We start from the raw sequence: 17,217 nt of genomic DNA on the forward strand, positions 1-17,217 counted from the left end.
AATAGTGTGATTGCTTGCAGTAATCACACTACTTCTCAGCCTTGACCTACAGTATTACATACACACACGCTCACACAGTTTGACATGGGGGTGAAAGGACTGTTTTTAGTACAGTCCCAAAGGTTTAGAGACATTACAGCACCATAGTGTAAAGCTGCCCGTTCTCTTTTACTCTGTATTTACTGATCATCACTGTCTGTCTCTCACCCCTCCTCTCCCTTTCCCTCCCCTCCCTCATTTGGTGACCCACTAATGTTCTGTTCATTTTCTTACATGAATAGATAATGGGCAAAAAGCAAATCTCTTCATTTGCCTGTAATACAATTTAAAAAATTAAATTAAATTCAAACCTAAAGGATTTGAGGTAAAAAAGATGATTGATGAGATAGGAAACAAGAAAAATGAAACATTTCTGCAACCCTTTCTGGCTTTTTACAATTATTTGCTGTTTTGCTGTAAAATAAAGTTTTGCCTGTGAGGAAGCTTTGCCAGAGTGTCAAGGAAGATGATAAGAGACAGACTCAGAGACTACCAAATGAAATCAAACTTACTTTAACACAGCTACACTGACGTCCTCTATCGTTTCTGCTCTTTGTCAAACCAACAACTCTCCCCTTAAACAGGTGCTCCAATCTACCTGGGCAGTACCATATTTCTATCAGGGGTGTCCTTTCCATTATACCAACAACCGGTATATGACAATGTTACTTGTATCAGTTAACATTGTTTACACACACATTAACCACAGCATACTCCAAAAACCATAAACCAAAATGCCCCCACACTTGGTCTAACCCATGACATCACTGGTGATGTCAGCAAGATCTTAAAAATCAGGAAGTGGTTCAGTGCATCCCCCTTTTGTCTCCTGGAAAGCATGGCAAGTATAAGTTACAACCCAAGCTAGTCTATAACTCAAGAAACTCAGTACTTCATTCAATAAAAATTAAATAATGACCTTAAATACTTTTCTGTCTCGATTAAACCATAAATGCAGATGTAAATGTAACAAAACAATGCTAAACACAAACAAAACCCGGGATAGTATATGACAGCAATGTGACTGGCTAAACAAACAAATGAAAAGTATGGCAAGAAATACAAAGTGAAATGGGGACTTTCAGCAATCACACAATAATATATAATAATAAAAACATGCCAGTGGCCATTCTCTATTCTGCTGCATACTAAGTATTTTTACTTTAAAGTAACTTAAAGCACACTTTGCTGATCACACTCGCAGATTTTTACTTGTAATAGACACTGAGGTATTACAAATTTTACTCAAATTAAAGGATGTGAATACTTTATTTTCTGATTACCCTTTGTTTTATCGTGATAACAGTCTTTTCACCAGACTTCCTGGATACATCTCTTAAATCTAGTGCCGGCGAACTGCTCATGGCTCAGTAAAAGCAAAATTGGCATAAAAAATACACATGATGAGCTGACATAGATTTAAAGGAACACAAAATAAGCACTTGTCAAGAGTTGCTCTGCATGCTGACTCAACAGCACTGGAGAAATGAGGAAGTTTGTCTTCTCTCTTTTCTTTTTTTTTTTTTTTTGCTCCTCCAACAGCCACTTGTGCCCTTTGTGAAAGCAGTGGCAGAACATCTGCTTAGCTGGCCCCCTTTCAGATGGCCTGGCCGCAGGGTGTATGAGGAAGAAAACTGAGTGTGTGTGTGTGTGTGTGTGTGTGTGACAGAGAGAGAAAGGAAAGTAGAGAGAGAATATATATGTGTATGTGGGTGCATGTTTGCGTGTGCATGTGAGTGTGTGTGTTGGGATACAGGGCTTTGCAGCTGTTGGGTCTCCCCTCCTGATGGCTACCCATTGTTCCCTCTCTCTGTGTCTGGCTCTCTCTCTCTGTCCCGGCTGGTTTATGGGCCTTCTCCTTTTCTCAGTGCACACCGCAACTAAATTTATGTCCTTGGACACAAGCCTTTCTCAGGGTATAAATTAGGCTGGATGATCGCTGTCAGAGTAGCGTTGCTAAGGGCCCGCCGCTTTACGTTCCAGAGAATCACATTATTGTCATAGCCATTCACTCATATTTTACTACTGCAAAGAAAATCTAAAAAGGAACCCATTGTCCCTCACTGTGAATCTGTTACAGCGTTTATATGAACACTGGTGTCTTGATAAGGTTGTGGATGAGTAAGCTAGGTTTTTAACATTTTGAGACAAAGAAATCTTTAAATTTTACCCTTAGTTTATTCGTGCCAGACAGCAATTGGAGACTAAAACACTTTACTGACTGAGTCCAGGTTCAATTAACCTGTCTATGTAGAAAAGATAGCATAATTAAATGATTCATATGAAAACAAACAAACGTCATAGTAGTGTTTTGATGCAGCTATGTAGTCAGGACAACCATTGCAACCTGTACAAACTCCACATAATAACCAAACTATAATAAAGGGTCAATATAGGTGAACTGATTGGTAATTACATATATATGCATCGTATCCTCTGGTCTGTAACCCAGATAAGCTCTTATCTCACTTGATATAAACCTGACTGAGATAGCTGGGGATATTAACCTGTGGGGCTAACCTAAATATTCTGCTTGCTCATGCTGGCTGAATTTTTTTGTGAGTGTTGTATAAAGATGTGTAGTAAAAATAAAAACCAAATATGGCCTCAACTGTAGCATCTGGAATAATGTGTTCTTCTTAAGCACACGCAATGACTCATGGATGCTAAATTGAGCAGTCTAAGTCAGGAAAATGATATTTCATCCATCCTTGGCTTTAATATGTTGTTGAAACTGCCTTCTGCAGTCTTTTTTATTGCTTTCATTTTCCCAGCAAGACTTTTCAAGTTAAATGCTTGATGCCAGGAAGGACAGTGATTAAAACCAACTACTGCGGCTGGAACAGGATAAATAGAAAGGACTTGGGTTGCAAGGACTCTGGTTTTCATTATCTATTAATCTGTTATAATTGATTAATGGTTAGAAAACAAAAAACAGATAAGAATAGCCCTTCCCAATTTCCAAGAGCTTAATATTCAGTTTACAATATAAAACAGACAGAAACAGCAAATCCTTACATTGGAGAAGCTATAACCAACAACTGTTTGGCATTTTGTGGTTGAGAAATAACTTCAAATGATGATTTGATTATCAAAATAGTTATAGTAATAATTCATTTTCTTTTTTAGTCCTAGAATGGGACTGACAGTATTGATTTTGATTGGTCAAAAACATTTTCAAACACAATCAGCCGTGTTACAGCTGTACAGATCTTCACTAAGGAGAGAAAAACACTGAGAATGTCTGTGCAGACTTACAAAACTCGCTGCAGCCACTTAAGCCTGATTGGGCAAAGAACAGGACAAGGGTCAATGTAACAGAATTCACAAAGATAGTATCTCCTCCATTTCTGACCAGCAGCCAGGTTAGCTGACCGCCGCTGGCTGATTTAGCCTTCTCTGACACACACACATACACACACACACAGATACGGCCTGGGCTGTCTTTGCGTCTGCTCTATATCGTTATCAACAGACGACCTCTGACATGTTTATCATGACAAGAGGTCAGACTGCTTGTCTCTCGCTACTGTTCTCTATCATCTCTGCGCAGCAAAAGAACGTTCCTTTCTCTGAGTGCGTTCATCACGTGATCAGGCGTAAAATGTTCAGCTTTACAAGTCTATCTCCGAGTTCATGCATGTCTGTGTGAGAATTACATTAATGTACTAATATTATCTCACTTGCAAGTTTAAACTTTGGTTCATCTGCTCAGCATCTCTGTTAAAAAGGAAAAAGAAATCTCTGGATCTGGAAAATATGTTTACCCTTAAACTTTTCATATTAAAAGTAACATGTATAATATTTAACAATTATTTTCATTATCTGTTGCTTATTTTCTTACTTATTTTCACCAGTGGTTTGGTCCATAACATGTCAGAAAATGGTGGAAAATGTCACTGTTTGTCAAAGCCCAAGATGACGTCTTCAAACGTCTTGTTTTATCCCGACCAACTGTCCACAACCCAAAGATATTCAGTTTACTATCATAGAAAACAGAAAATATTCATGTGAGAAGCTGGAATCTGAGAATTTTGAGACATTTTTTTCTTAAAGAATGACTTCAAACGACTAATTGATTATCAAAGTAATAAATTTAATAATTCTAATCGATTCATCGACTAATTTTTTGCAGATCTCATTCAGATTACATGACTAAATGCTAGTTTTATGCAGGCAGGACCACAAATATGGCAAATAGACTATCACTTGCCAAAAGATTAAATGCACACAAAAGAAATGATGCTTATATAAAAATATTGCTAAGTCATTTTGTAACAGAAATGAATGACCATAAGTTATTTACAGGAAATTACAAACAATTGCAAAAGAAAATCTTGAATCTTGAGTTTATGGAAAAATTTGGTCTTTTTACTCCCCTGTCCTGTATGTTTTTGCAGAGGGTCTGATGTTCTTGGGTAGTATAGTATGGAGACATGGAACGTCGACTTCAAGGGGCACCCTTTGGAAATATTCAGCTGCAATCAGTGGTCGGTACCACATTGTTACAGCAAATTACAATATTATGTTACCGTTTGACCGTGATTTGGAAAATTCCATTTCAAGCTCAATATGAAACCAAGAGAGAAGAACCTGTGGTTTATTGTCTGTGGCCTGCTCTGAGCCACGCAGTCATTTTTATCTTTTTTTGTTTCTTCCAAAAAGAAAAATTTCAACATAATACAACCCTTCACCGATTTACTCTTAATACCCTTCTTATCTGAAATGAGATCTCTATTTGTCTGCAGCTCCAGAGATGTTTACTTTACTGCTCAACATCTGTTTCACACGATGGGCAAGATCACTGGTGTGAAAAGCAACTGTTTGCTTCAAGAAAACATCTGAGGATGAGTTTGGAGAAGTCAACAAGTAAGTGTGTTGACATGGAACTAGCATCCTACACTGGTGTAGAGAGTATGCAACAAGATAAATTTATATAATCAGGTTTTACTTTTTTTTTTATATCAGAGCAAAAAGTACTCCTCTCAACGTTGACAGCCAAAACTAAATTAACATACAGGCCGCCACATTGTGCTGACTGTGTGAAAATGTCATAAGTCAGATAGTAGCAGCTGTGGGCAGCCAGTTCACTGAAGGTCCCTGAATACTCAATGGCCATCATGAGGTCTTGACCTTCAGTAAATGTGTCACGGTGATAAACGGTTAGTGTGACTGACACTTTTCAGAGCTCTGGCCGGTCCAGGAAACAATCCTGAGTTATTGGAAAAATCCTGTAATCTCATTAACAACTCGCAACTGTTAAGATCCTCTTTAGGTGGTAACACAATCTAAACATTTTAATTTTATTCAGACATTGAGGGTTTTGTCAAGACAACATTTATCTTAACTTTTTTTGGTCTTCAGTGACTGATGTGCGTACTACGTGTAACATAAGAGCAAGATATGAACTTTTATGGTGATAATGAAGATAAGATCAGCTATGTGACACCCAGTGGGACTGTGTTAACTTGATCTCTATAACACAAACAGGCTACAGTCCAGGAATGCTGTAGATATTATTTCAAAGAGTAACATTCAACACTACAGAAAACTACATCTGGAACTGAGGTTTTTCCTCACAACTCTAAGAGTAGCGTGTTTCAAAACATCCAATTTCTGGGAAATTTCCAGCTGCAAGACTGACAGTAAGATGAGTAATTCTTAAACACTGATGGATATGACCTCGCTGGTCATTGCTCATACAGTCTGTACGGAAAAGAGGAGTTATTTGTTCGTAAATATGGCTGATAAAATCAGTCTGCTGCTGTTGCACAGGACCAGGTACGCATTTCAGACAAGGCCAGGCACATACCTGGAAGCTGGAATTTTATCAGAAGCATATTTACCACTATTTCATGTCAACCCATGATGACAGATAGGCCAGGAATTCCTCTGATCACTAAACTGTCGCAAAGTGGAAACTTTTTTCTTATTCATAGCTTGAAAAACCATTATATTTACACCACTGGTCACAGAAATTCAAAGAATGAATTTAGGAATGTAAAGACCATTATCTGGATTATGACAAATTGATTTAAGACATCTTGAAGACTTTGTTTTTAGTGAATGTTGAATGTTTCAACAGTACTCAATGTCTCATTAATCTTAATTCAAATGACTGACAGAACAACTTTTTCCAGTAAAATAGAAGTGGTTTTATGAGGAATAGTATCTCATTGAGAACAAACTATAAAATCATCCGTATACAACTGTTTACACTAATGAACAGATTTGTTTGAGTCCATAAAACAGTACAATGTTCCAAATATCTTTTGTAATACAATTTTGGAAGTTGATAAAGCTAGTTCTTCAAATACTTTCAACAGATGTCAAGTGTTGCGTAATACAAGGTACATGAGACTGAACAAACAGTCTGTATGCATCAAGTATCTCAAGAGAACTGAGATGAGACAAAACTTCCAAATTGAAGATCAACACTCCTTTCCAGAGAAAACACTACATATGTATATATACACACAAGCTCTGGTTATGATCTGCGTGCCTAACATTTTACACAGAGTGGGAGTGCGGCAGGCTTCCTTAGAAACACAAGGGCGGTGTATTCTAGTGTTGCTTCGGGGCGCCATCTAGTGCCGATAAGCAAGGAAAACACACAACTTTTTAAATATTAATTTCAACAGATTTACAGCCATTTTTTATCACATTTTTCAAAGAAAAGTCACTATTTTAACACAAAACAAGCACAGGTAAAGGTCAGAGGTGAATACATATTGAGTATAATACAAGACAAATCACAAACACACGCCACCACAGCCAGATGTCACTTGTTATTTTAGCTAAATAAATTAAAACATTCTGGAGGCAAAGCCGACTGACCACACTTTATGTTTAATATTTCACAGCTGGAAGGGCAGGTTTTGCTGAACCGTCGTTTAAAACAAAATAGCAGTGTTTTATAACCCTGTGATGTATTTCTTTGTAGTTATGGCCTCCGTTCTTATTGGTTATGATAATATTTTGTTCACCAGCGTCTTTGCAAAAACCCAGAGATGCGAGGATGTCTAAACTACATGTTTGGAAATATAGCAAAGGCAGTGTCATGATATCAGATCACTTGTTTGGTAATGCCCTGTGCACATCAGAAAGTCCACATCTCTGTGTCTCTGAAGACAGCTGGTGAGTAAAAAACCAAGAAGGATGATGGGTAGAATAATGAAAATAAGACCCAGATTGTAAAAACACCAGAATAACACCACGGTTCCAAGATTGAAAATTCTGCATCAGGACTGTCCGATAATCTCTGCCTGATTCTTTAATGATATAAATAAAATTGAACCACAACAGTCTAAAAGAAGTACAGTGTGTTGTTATTAGAAAACATGATCAATATTATCAGAATGTTGCAATTTAGGACAGCAAAAAGCTAAAATGTCCATCGATGTTCGCAGAGCACCACCTGCCCAACCAATGTGCCGTGTATGTTCTTAGCTGACATTAAATGTTTAAATAAGAAACCAATTTCTGGTTGCAGGCGACGCAGACCTCACTCTATCTTTTGTCTGAGGATCCTTTTCTCCTCCTCGACAAAATTCTTGTCAGAGGTGGCTTGTCCGAAGTCCCTCTTCCTCTTCTCCTTCTGCTGGAAGGTCTCCACTCGACGTTTCTTGGCGGAGTCTTGCTTTTCTGAGTCCTCGTCTAAGCAGCGGAGGGGTCGCAGTGGTTGGTTGGTTGGTTTGGGGATATGATGAGGCGTGGAGGGAGAGTGAAAAATAATGATTTGGAATTAATCAACAGGGCACCGTTCAAACATAACTATAGACCAAAGCTGACAGAGGTAAGCACATGCATAGTTCTTTTAGTTTGTGCTTGTTTGGTCATTTGTGACACTCATGATCCATTTTAACACCTAAATGGGTGAAGTGGTGCAGCGGAGGTTGTGTTTTGTATCTTTTGCGCCAACTTGACTACCTTTGAAACTATCCTGCCTAATTGTTTGACCCCCTTATTGAAAATGAAAGTGCACAGATTCTTGTGGCTTAGGTTGACAATGAGCGCACATGCAGATCTCTCCAAAATATAAAACCATATAAACCCCTTTTATGTATGTTCGGTTTTGCTTTTTTCAATTTGATATGAATTTTCTATTTATTACATATTTAAACGCACTGGGTGACATTAATGGATGATCCTGAATAATAATTTTTAATCTGCAGCTGCTTGTAGTTACAGTTTATTAATCCAAACAGTCATCATAATGCAACAGGAACTATATATGTGTGTGTATTCAATCTGCAGCCTGTAGTTGCTGCATGTTGTCAAAAAGCAGAACAACTAAATATTCCAACATGGCACCAGGTTTCAAAAAAAAAAAATTGAAGTTCAAAACATCAGTGATTTTCTGTACACAAAACTACTCCACTCACATTACTCGCCAAAAATAAAGGATACATGCTCAGGATGTGACCTGAGCTCTATCACACATCTCAGGACATTGTTCTTGAAGTAAAACATTCATGTGGATATGATCAAAATATTATTTTCTGTTGTGTTATATGAGGAGCTGTCAGTTTATGAGAACTGCTTTAGAAGATTAACTTTTCTTTGCCATGGTATTTGCAGAAAATGCATTATTGTGAAAATGTAAACGTACCCAATGACATTCACTGCTGCCACCAGATTACTAAAACTTTTTCATCAGAATGCACAGAGAATTGAGAAAAGCGAGTGTTTCTACATGTCCTTCTCGCCCCCTGTTCCTTTATGTCACTTGGCACACGCACTTTAACTACCTGTGATATCCCAGCTGGACTAACCTGAGTCAGAGGGTTGCTCCTCTGCAGGAAGGAAACGGGCGTTGCCGGTGTAAGCCTGTGGAGCATCTTCCCCGTTGTCCTCATAGACGTTGGACCACTTTATAGCCATATCCATGCCTGGTGGGGGTCCCTTCTTCTTCTCTGGCTCTGCAGTGTAGCTCTCAGGAGGTGGTACAGCATTTGTCTTCCATGGCTTAAACTCCTTAGCGGGCTGCAAGAAGTAGAGGAAAACAGGATGAAACTACTGGCTTAGAGAAAGTAATAAAGTAAAGGTTTTACATGTTTACATAAAGACTTCAACCTCTTCTGTCCCTACATAGATACAGTAACAAGTATATAATGCATCGGGGGATGACTGTGTTAATCTGCTTAATATTTAGGCAGAAGAAGATCACAAATAGTTGCCTAGACAACTATTTTGACCGCCTCCTGTGAATCAGTTAATATTGACCAAACCAACAGAGAGCAGACTAAGTGAAAAATAGCAGAAGAGAGGAAACAGAAGCACAGAAGTCACACAGGAGATATTTGCAGTAAGAAACAGATTTCTTTGAAGTTGACAATTTTTAAAAAAGTTTATAAGCATCAAAGATCTCAGAAGATGTTTCTTCATGTAAAACCTTCAAAATATTGTCTGTTGTATTATAATTGGGTGCAGTCAGTTTATGCAACTGCTTAAGTAGGCTATTGTTTTTTTCTTATTCTGATTGTGTCTCTAAAGCTGTGTGTCAATATGGATCAAACCAATAAAGCGTGCGCTAGATAAAAAGAGCAAGAGACAGGAAATGTAATGTTAAACACAAGATATTAACAGCGAGAAACAGATGACATTTGCTAGTTTCTAAGCATCACAATGTGACCTGAACTCCATCAATGTTCTTAGAAGATTTTTCTTGATGGAAAACTTTTCTCTAGATAATCAAAATAATATTTTTTGTTGTTTTTATTGAGTGCAGGCAGTTTATGCAATCTTGTGTGTCTGTAAATATGTCAGTCAGTATGGATCAAACCAATAAAGTGTAGGATAAGTCTTAAAACAACAGACAGGTGCCCACAGAAATACTGAAAGATGTTTTCCTTGCTGTAATTATTCCTCCTATTCATACTGGATATTAAAAGATCCCCCTCAAATGCACTTTCAATGTAAGTGATGGGGGACAAAATCCACACTGTGTCCACACAGTCATCTTGTGCAAAAAATGCATTTAAAAGTTTATCTGAAGCTTTTAAGAGGCTTAAACAGTCTGAGTTAGTCACATCGGGTGGATATCCTCCACATTTACAGTCTTTTTAGCATCAAAGTCCCTCTTCGTGTTTCCTCGGACAGTGTTTCTCTGTTGAGCGTAAGTAAAGTAACAAAAAGAGGGACTTTGGCACTACAAAGACTGTAACGTTGAAAGATATCTACTTGATTTGACTCATTTGGACAGCACAAGCTTTATATTAGTTTCAGATAAACTCTTAAATACATTTTTGCACAGACTGCAGACTGTGGCTTTTGTCCCCCATCGCTTACATTTTAAGTGCATTATGAAGGGATCTTCTAATGGCCAGTATGAACAGGAGGACTGATTACAGCTAGAAAAAAAATCTATTTAAATGTTCACATGGGCACCTGAATATTGTTTTAAGACAGACTTGAAAAACTTTGAACCCGTCCTTTAATAGTAGAGAAACATTTTTTTTAAGTTCATAGGCTTAGATGTGGGAAATAGCTTCTTTCTGGGTATAAACAGATAGATTGCTACCAGCATGGAGCCACTTATTAAACGAATGCTTCGCTAAAATGTAATTTAAATGTCTTTGCTTGGTCTGGATTGCAGTAGATTGTACAAATGTACATTAAATAAACGGTAACTCGCATGTCGATAGTATATCTAACTGTAACGACAACACTCTATATAAGCTTACAGATATAATAGCGTTAATCACCCTAAATTATCACTTAATCTGCCTGAAAGTAATTTAGTCACTTTGAGATGCCTGAAGCGGTCTAACACGGATGTATCGTACAACACAGCTGAAGTTAATCTAAAAGCAGACATCTTGTTTTTACCTCTTCGGGGGCTTTAACCGCCAAACTGTCCCAGTCTATCTGCTTATTCAGCGGATTGTAGAGAAAAGCAGGTTTGGACACCGAGTTGAAGAGCTCGTCGGGTCTGGGTAGAGGAGCTCCGCCGGCTGCTCGTTTGGTCCCTTGCTGGGGAGACTGAGCGTCGCTTCCCGGAGCTCCTGTCCCCGGTTTCAGGCTCGTCTTCTTCCGACTTTCAGCCTCCTCGTCGGAGTCGCTGCTGTCGCTCAAATCGTCGTAGCTCGAAAAGAAACCTAAAGAACCAGGTTTAGTCTCGTCAGTCATTATGCTGAGGATAGTAGTTTTCTTCTGTTTAACAACTGGTTCAATTTAATAAAGCGAAAAGATAAATATATCGTAAAAAAATCGCAGTGGGACTGATTTGTTAATACAACCTCTACTCTGTTTTGAATCAGCCTCCAAAACAGTCGTAAAGCGTGTTACTAGTGTCGAAACGATTGTCGCAAAGTTACGTCATTAAAGGAGCAGGCCAAGAAAACATAAAACAGGCACATTGTACTGCTGGTACTGCATTTACATGTAATTGTGTGATTGGTTGTGAGTGTTAGGTGAAAATTTAATGAATAAAAACAATATAAAAAAGAATGCTCATCAAAAAATTATGTTTCTAATATCCCTCACCAATTGTAAGCTTGTAGGAAACACACTGAGCATATGGATGGACAATTCCGAAACGGATGGATTTTTCTGTCAAAATGGATGCCAGTGATTATCCAATTTTCATAGAGACGTCGAAAAGCATGATCCCAGTAAACATTGATCGGACGGGGATGTCGTGTCCCTGGCCAAAAATGGTTCCATGGTTTGTTTTGTATTTTTCATACAAAAACCTTATTTTTATTCTTTAATTGGTTGAGAGCAGATGGTTGCAGATCTTGAAGGACTCAGAGACACACTGGAAGGCCATGAAGGGCCAGAGTGCGTCTCGTGTTGACATCATTTTGTGATGCATAAAGGTATGTTTCATTTAGAAACTTGAATGCCAAAACGTGCGTCTTCTTCAGGGTGATGTATGCTATTACTTCTCTTTTTTCTAGCATATTCCAGTGATTTTATCTCATTAAAAAAAGTGTAATGGCAGTCTATGTCAGGAATGATCCACCTCAGTTTGAAAGTTGGAATCTCAACAACTAAATGTGCGAAAGTATCCGTATTTCATGGAAATGCCACATGTGGAAATGCTTAACATATTAAAACATGGCACCAATAGCCCCACCTTGTGGCCATTAATAAAACACCACCTTACTACATATTAAATGTAATCTCTAATCCATGGCAACCATTGACTATATATAAATATTTATATACAGTTAATGATGGCAACCAATTTCAGCAAAGTTGTACAGATAGGGATGCTGAAAAAGAACAATTTCACCTGTAGGTGGCACTACAAGATTTAATAAATTGCAGCAGCAGCAGCTCTCTACGCCAGTAGAGTTGGCACATGTCTGTCTGGACAGTGGGGAAAGATTTTTTACCCATCTTCATCCAGCAAATCAATAGGTTAGTTCCTTTGCTTTACTTGATAGCATAGGGAAAATTAATTACAATTCCAATCAATGTGAATTGTGCTATATGCCCTCACATCTGTTATGACAATGATTTGGTGCCATACCATCTGATCACAACATCAAAGAAAATAAGCTATTTTACTAGTAGATATTTTTTCATTAAGCCTGAGGTCTATTCTTTGAGAGTTTTTGCCCAAATTGTTTTCTTGAAGTGAATTTTATTCCGATTAAATGCAAAAAGCATTCAGTTTTCTATTTTGGTTCCATCTCCTCAATCATTGGGTTGGTGTATTTTTCTATTTCCATATTCTACACGGATGTAGTGTCATCCCTGTGTTTTGGGGGATAGACCTACTATCAGGGCAGCTGGTTTGCAGGTAGTTTGCAATCACAGTTTTCTGCCCTGTCTCCTTCTGCGCTCATTGAAATATACCCTGTCGTATTATCACATTATGCCTATTGTTAGTTTTAGCAGAGCAGTCACAAGTTGCTAAAAGGCATAGATAAAGTCTCCCCTTCAGTCTCTATAGTCATCAGCCTATTACACTCTCCATTATTCACAGAATGCTTTCTGTTCTTCACCATGGCTTTTTACTACCTACGTAGATGCATATTTATGTTGGCCTTTATGGGTTTCCAATTTGTGGTGATTTCGTCAACTCTTCTAATTTATTCAATCCCAAAATCAGTGTTTCATTTTCTGATTTAACCTTTTATCCCAAATTCTACTGTTTATTTCTTACATAAATACAAAACAAAACACCCACAGATGTGTTGCACAGTGAAACTTTGAGAAGTATTTGAAGTGTTTTTGAAGTCAGGTCCAGATGGAGCTTTATTGAATGTGGAGAGGACAACATCCTGTGATGTCTGCTCACAACAGTCTCGTCATGTACAGGATTGACTGTTGCGAAACACTTTTTTTCTTATCAAATATATGTGTTTGCATCACTAACTGTAACTCTGTCAAACTGTTTCTCACACTTAACCCCCTAAAATCCAGTTTTCCCTTGTCATTGCTTAAAGATAATCAAACTCCCCTCTGACAGTGTCATATATATTGTTTATTATGTTGTTCATGTCATATATATTGTTTATTATGTTGTTCATATTCAGTCATGAGTGAATTCTTCAAACCACAGGTTCCATGTTTTTATGACCACATCATTCCATCTGATGGAAATAATCTACACGTCAACTGCTGTAACATGTTAGACACATTTCCCCAAAATTCAGAAGACAGTTTGGATATTTTTTTAAAACTTTGGGATCTCATCTAGAATTTAAAATAAAGTCCTGCAGTTTTAAACAAGATCTGGCTGCACAGCATGAAGTCATACTGAGGACCATGATGATGAAAAGGCTGATATCTCAAAATCTGGTCAAATACATTCAGTGAACCAAGCCCTTAACTGTGGTTAGTGGTTTCAGTTCTAAGAAACAGCTCATCAGTTAATTTGTTTCCTGGCTGATGAAGAGACAAGAGGAAACAGAACATGCTGTTAGCAGAGGAGAGCTGATGAGTCCATCATAGATAGACAGATGGTCAACCTGGTCATGGATCACCTGCTGATGGTGTTGGTGTTGCCGTGGAGCTCATGTGGGACTCTGCTTTAATGATATATGAGTAAAAGATTCGATTCAAAACCCCTTTGTAAAAATACTAAATCTAAGTCTAAATCCTGCATTCAAAACTTCACTGAACATAAACTTTATCAGTAGAAAGTAATGAAACATCTTCAGTTCAGTCCTGATGGTTTCACATTGGTTCTTTCCACAGAGTTAAATCACTGATGTGTTTATAGATTTTTCACCAATCTTCATCCGGCAAATCAAAAGGCAAGTTCCTTTGATTTGCTTGGTAGCATAGGCAAAATTAATTACATTTCCAATCAATGTGAATTGTGCTATATGCCCTTAAATCTGTCATGACAATGATTTGGTACCATGCCATCTGATCACAACATCAAACAAATTAAGCTATTTTACTAGCATATATTTTTTCATTAAGCCTGAGATATGTTCTTTGAGATTCTTCTTGACTTATTAACCAATCATAATGACTTGGAGTTTTTGCCCAAATCGTTTTCTTGAGGTGAATTTTATTCCAATTAAATGCAAAAAGCATTGGACTTGAATTAAGTTTTGAAACCAGAGTCTTGCTAACTGCACTGTTGCTAAAATAATCTCTCCTTTCAGTGGCAAGTCAACATTTCTGAGAGTGGAGCTGGACTTGTGATTGTGACGTTCCAAATTACATGATGAGGTTTTACTTTGTTTTATATGCAAATGTCTCATGATGTCCCATTGCTGTCTGTGTAGTGGCCTGTACCACTTTGTAACTGATGAAATTGTTTTCTTTCATGCCTAAGTAATAGTGGATTTACTACTACATCAGCAATTTACAGCAACATGCCTAACTTAGTCCTGAATAATGGATGTGCTACAAAAAATTATTATTATTATTATTATTATTATTATTATTATTATTATTATTATTATTATTATTATTATTATTATTATTATCTTAATACATACAACATTTTATCACACCCTTTCTGAACACACTTTTTCTGTGGTTTAAGGCACTGGGACACATAAGTGGTACAACTGTTGTGTGCTTGTGTTCAGGTTGCGATGACTGCACTTATGGTGAGTATAAGGTTACTTATACCCATACTTTATGGGTTTCCAATTTGTGGTGATTTCGTCAACTCTTCTAATTTATTCAATCCCAAAATCAGTGTTTCATTTTCTGATTTAACATTTTATCCCAAATTCTACTGTTTATTTCTTACATAAATACAAAACAAAACACCCACAGATGTGTTACACAGTGAAACTTTGAGAAGTATTTGAAGTGTTTTTGAAGTCAGGTCCAGATGGAGCTTTATTGAATGTGGAAAGGACAACATCCTGTGATGTCTGCTCACAACAGTCTCGTCATGTACAGGATTGACTGTTGCGAAACACTTTTTTTTCTTATCAAATATATGTGTTTGCACCACTAAATGTAACTCTTTCAAACTGTTTCTCACATTTAACCCCCTAAAATCCAGTTTTCCCTTGTCATTGCTTAAAGATAGTCAAACTCCCCTCTGACAGTGTCATATATATTGTTTTATTATGTTGTTCATGTCATATATATTGTTTATTATGTTGTTCATACTCAGTCATGAGTGAATTCTTCAAACCACAGGCTGCATGTTTTTATGACCACATCATTCCATCAGATGGAAATAATGTACACGTCAGCTGCTGTAACATGTTAGACACATTTCCCCAACAGTTTGGATATTTTTTTTTAAAACTTTCGGATCTCATCTAGAATTTAAAATAAAGTCCTGCAGTTTTAAACAAGATCTGACTGCACAGCATGAAGTCATACTGAGGACCATGATGATGAAAAGGCTGATATCTCAAAATCTGGTCAAATACATTCAGTGAACCAAGCCCTTAACTGTGGTTAGTGGCTTCAGTTCTAAGAAACAGCTCATCAGTTAATTTGTGTCCTGGCTGATGAAGAGACAAGAGGAAACAGAACATGCTGTTCAAAACCCCTTTGTAAAAATACTATTGAGGCCCAGTCGTTAGCTTTTCCTGTAGCCTTTTATTTTCAGATTTACTCTCAGTTCTTACCCTGCTGTGTGAAGATGAGAGGTTAAAAAATTTCAGATGTTGTATAATGTCCTCAAGATTTTTATGGTTGATCGGATGGAATTGTGTCATACTACTCAAATTGATTTTAAGTGGACACAGGGACAACACATATCCTGCACCTGATATGGAGGCACTGACTGCTTGTCTGATTTTCTAAATTTTATCAGTGAAGAAGGAGGCAAATTCATTGCAAGCCTTGGTGGATAAAAGTTCAGGGGCTACTGACAAAGGAGGGTTTGTTAGCCTGTTTACAGTAGCAAATAAGGCACGTGCATTATTATTATTTTTGGTAATGATGTCAGAAAAGAAGGACCGCCTTGCATTTCTCAGTTCCAAATTATAAATGTGAAGTCTCTCTTTATAGATGTCATAATGAACCTTGAGATTTGTTTTTCGCCACCTGCGTTCAGCTCTTTGACACTCTCTTTTTTCCATTTTGACCAGTATGGCATTTCTCCATGGAGATCTTTTCTCACCAGAGACAGCCTTCACCTTAGTGGGTGCAATGGCATCAATAACATTCGTAATTTTAGAGCTGAAATTATCTAAAAGCTCATTGACCGAGACCCGAGGGCGGATGTGGAAGAGAAAGTCTGAATAAATATTTCACTGGTGTTTTCAGTGATATACTGTTTTGTGATTACCTCTGTTTGAACATTGTGTGCATGGAGATAGCACTCTCTGACATGAGTGCCATTAGCCTTGCAGCCTGGACCAAGCACATATCAGTTAGCGCTTGCTGTATTTTGTACAGAAATAACTGGATATGCTGTGCTTTTATTCAGCTGGGGAGAGAGAGGTCGATTCTGCAGCAGTCGTGGGGGGGGGGGGTGTAACTATGATGAATGTGTTGAGACTGGTCGAGGACTTAAAGCCATCGGTGGAGGTGGACGGGTTTAGGGGAGAGAAAATGGGAGTAGGGTGGGGTGTAAGTTTGGTCCCTGCAGTGACCAGCTCCTTCATCTGGTCAGTGAACTCCAAGAGGGGGGAGGAGGGAGAAAGGGTGACTGGAGAAGAGAGTGACCTGGATGGGGTTTGGGGGGGGGGTGAAGGGGGTGAAGGGGGTGAATCCTCAAAGGTAGATGTTGGTGAGGGGGGTGGAGTTTCCTCCTCTCGACTCTGATGACGGTCATGTTTAAAG

General features: G+C 37.9%; 1 protein-coding gene across 1 annotated transcript; it reads right to left on the reverse strand.

Annotated features, from left to right (window-relative positions):
- Nucleotides 1-6,170: 6,170 nt before the first annotated feature.
- Nucleotides 6,171-11,332, reverse strand: c8h1orf52 (chromosome 8 C1orf52 homolog). Its single transcript, XM_067596363.1, has 3 exons — nucleotides 10,870-11,332; nucleotides 8,814-9,024; nucleotides 6,171-7,695 (listed from the first exon to the last, which is right to left on the reverse strand). Exons 1-3 carry the CDS (start codon nucleotides 11,167-11,169, stop codon nucleotides 7,544-7,546), a joined length of 663 nt encoding a protein of 220 aa, XP_067452464.1. The 5' UTR covers nucleotides 11,170-11,332; the 3' UTR covers nucleotides 6,171-7,543.
- Between the last annotated feature and the right edge of the window lie 5,885 nt (nucleotides 11,333-17,217).

Source organism: Thunnus thynnus, chromosome 8 (assembly GCF_963924715.1).
Source record: "Thunnus thynnus chromosome 8, fThuThy2.1, whole genome shotgun sequence".
In the NCBI taxonomy this organism is placed as follows: Eukaryota; Metazoa; Chordata; class Actinopteri; order Scombriformes; family Scombridae; genus Thunnus; species Thunnus thynnus.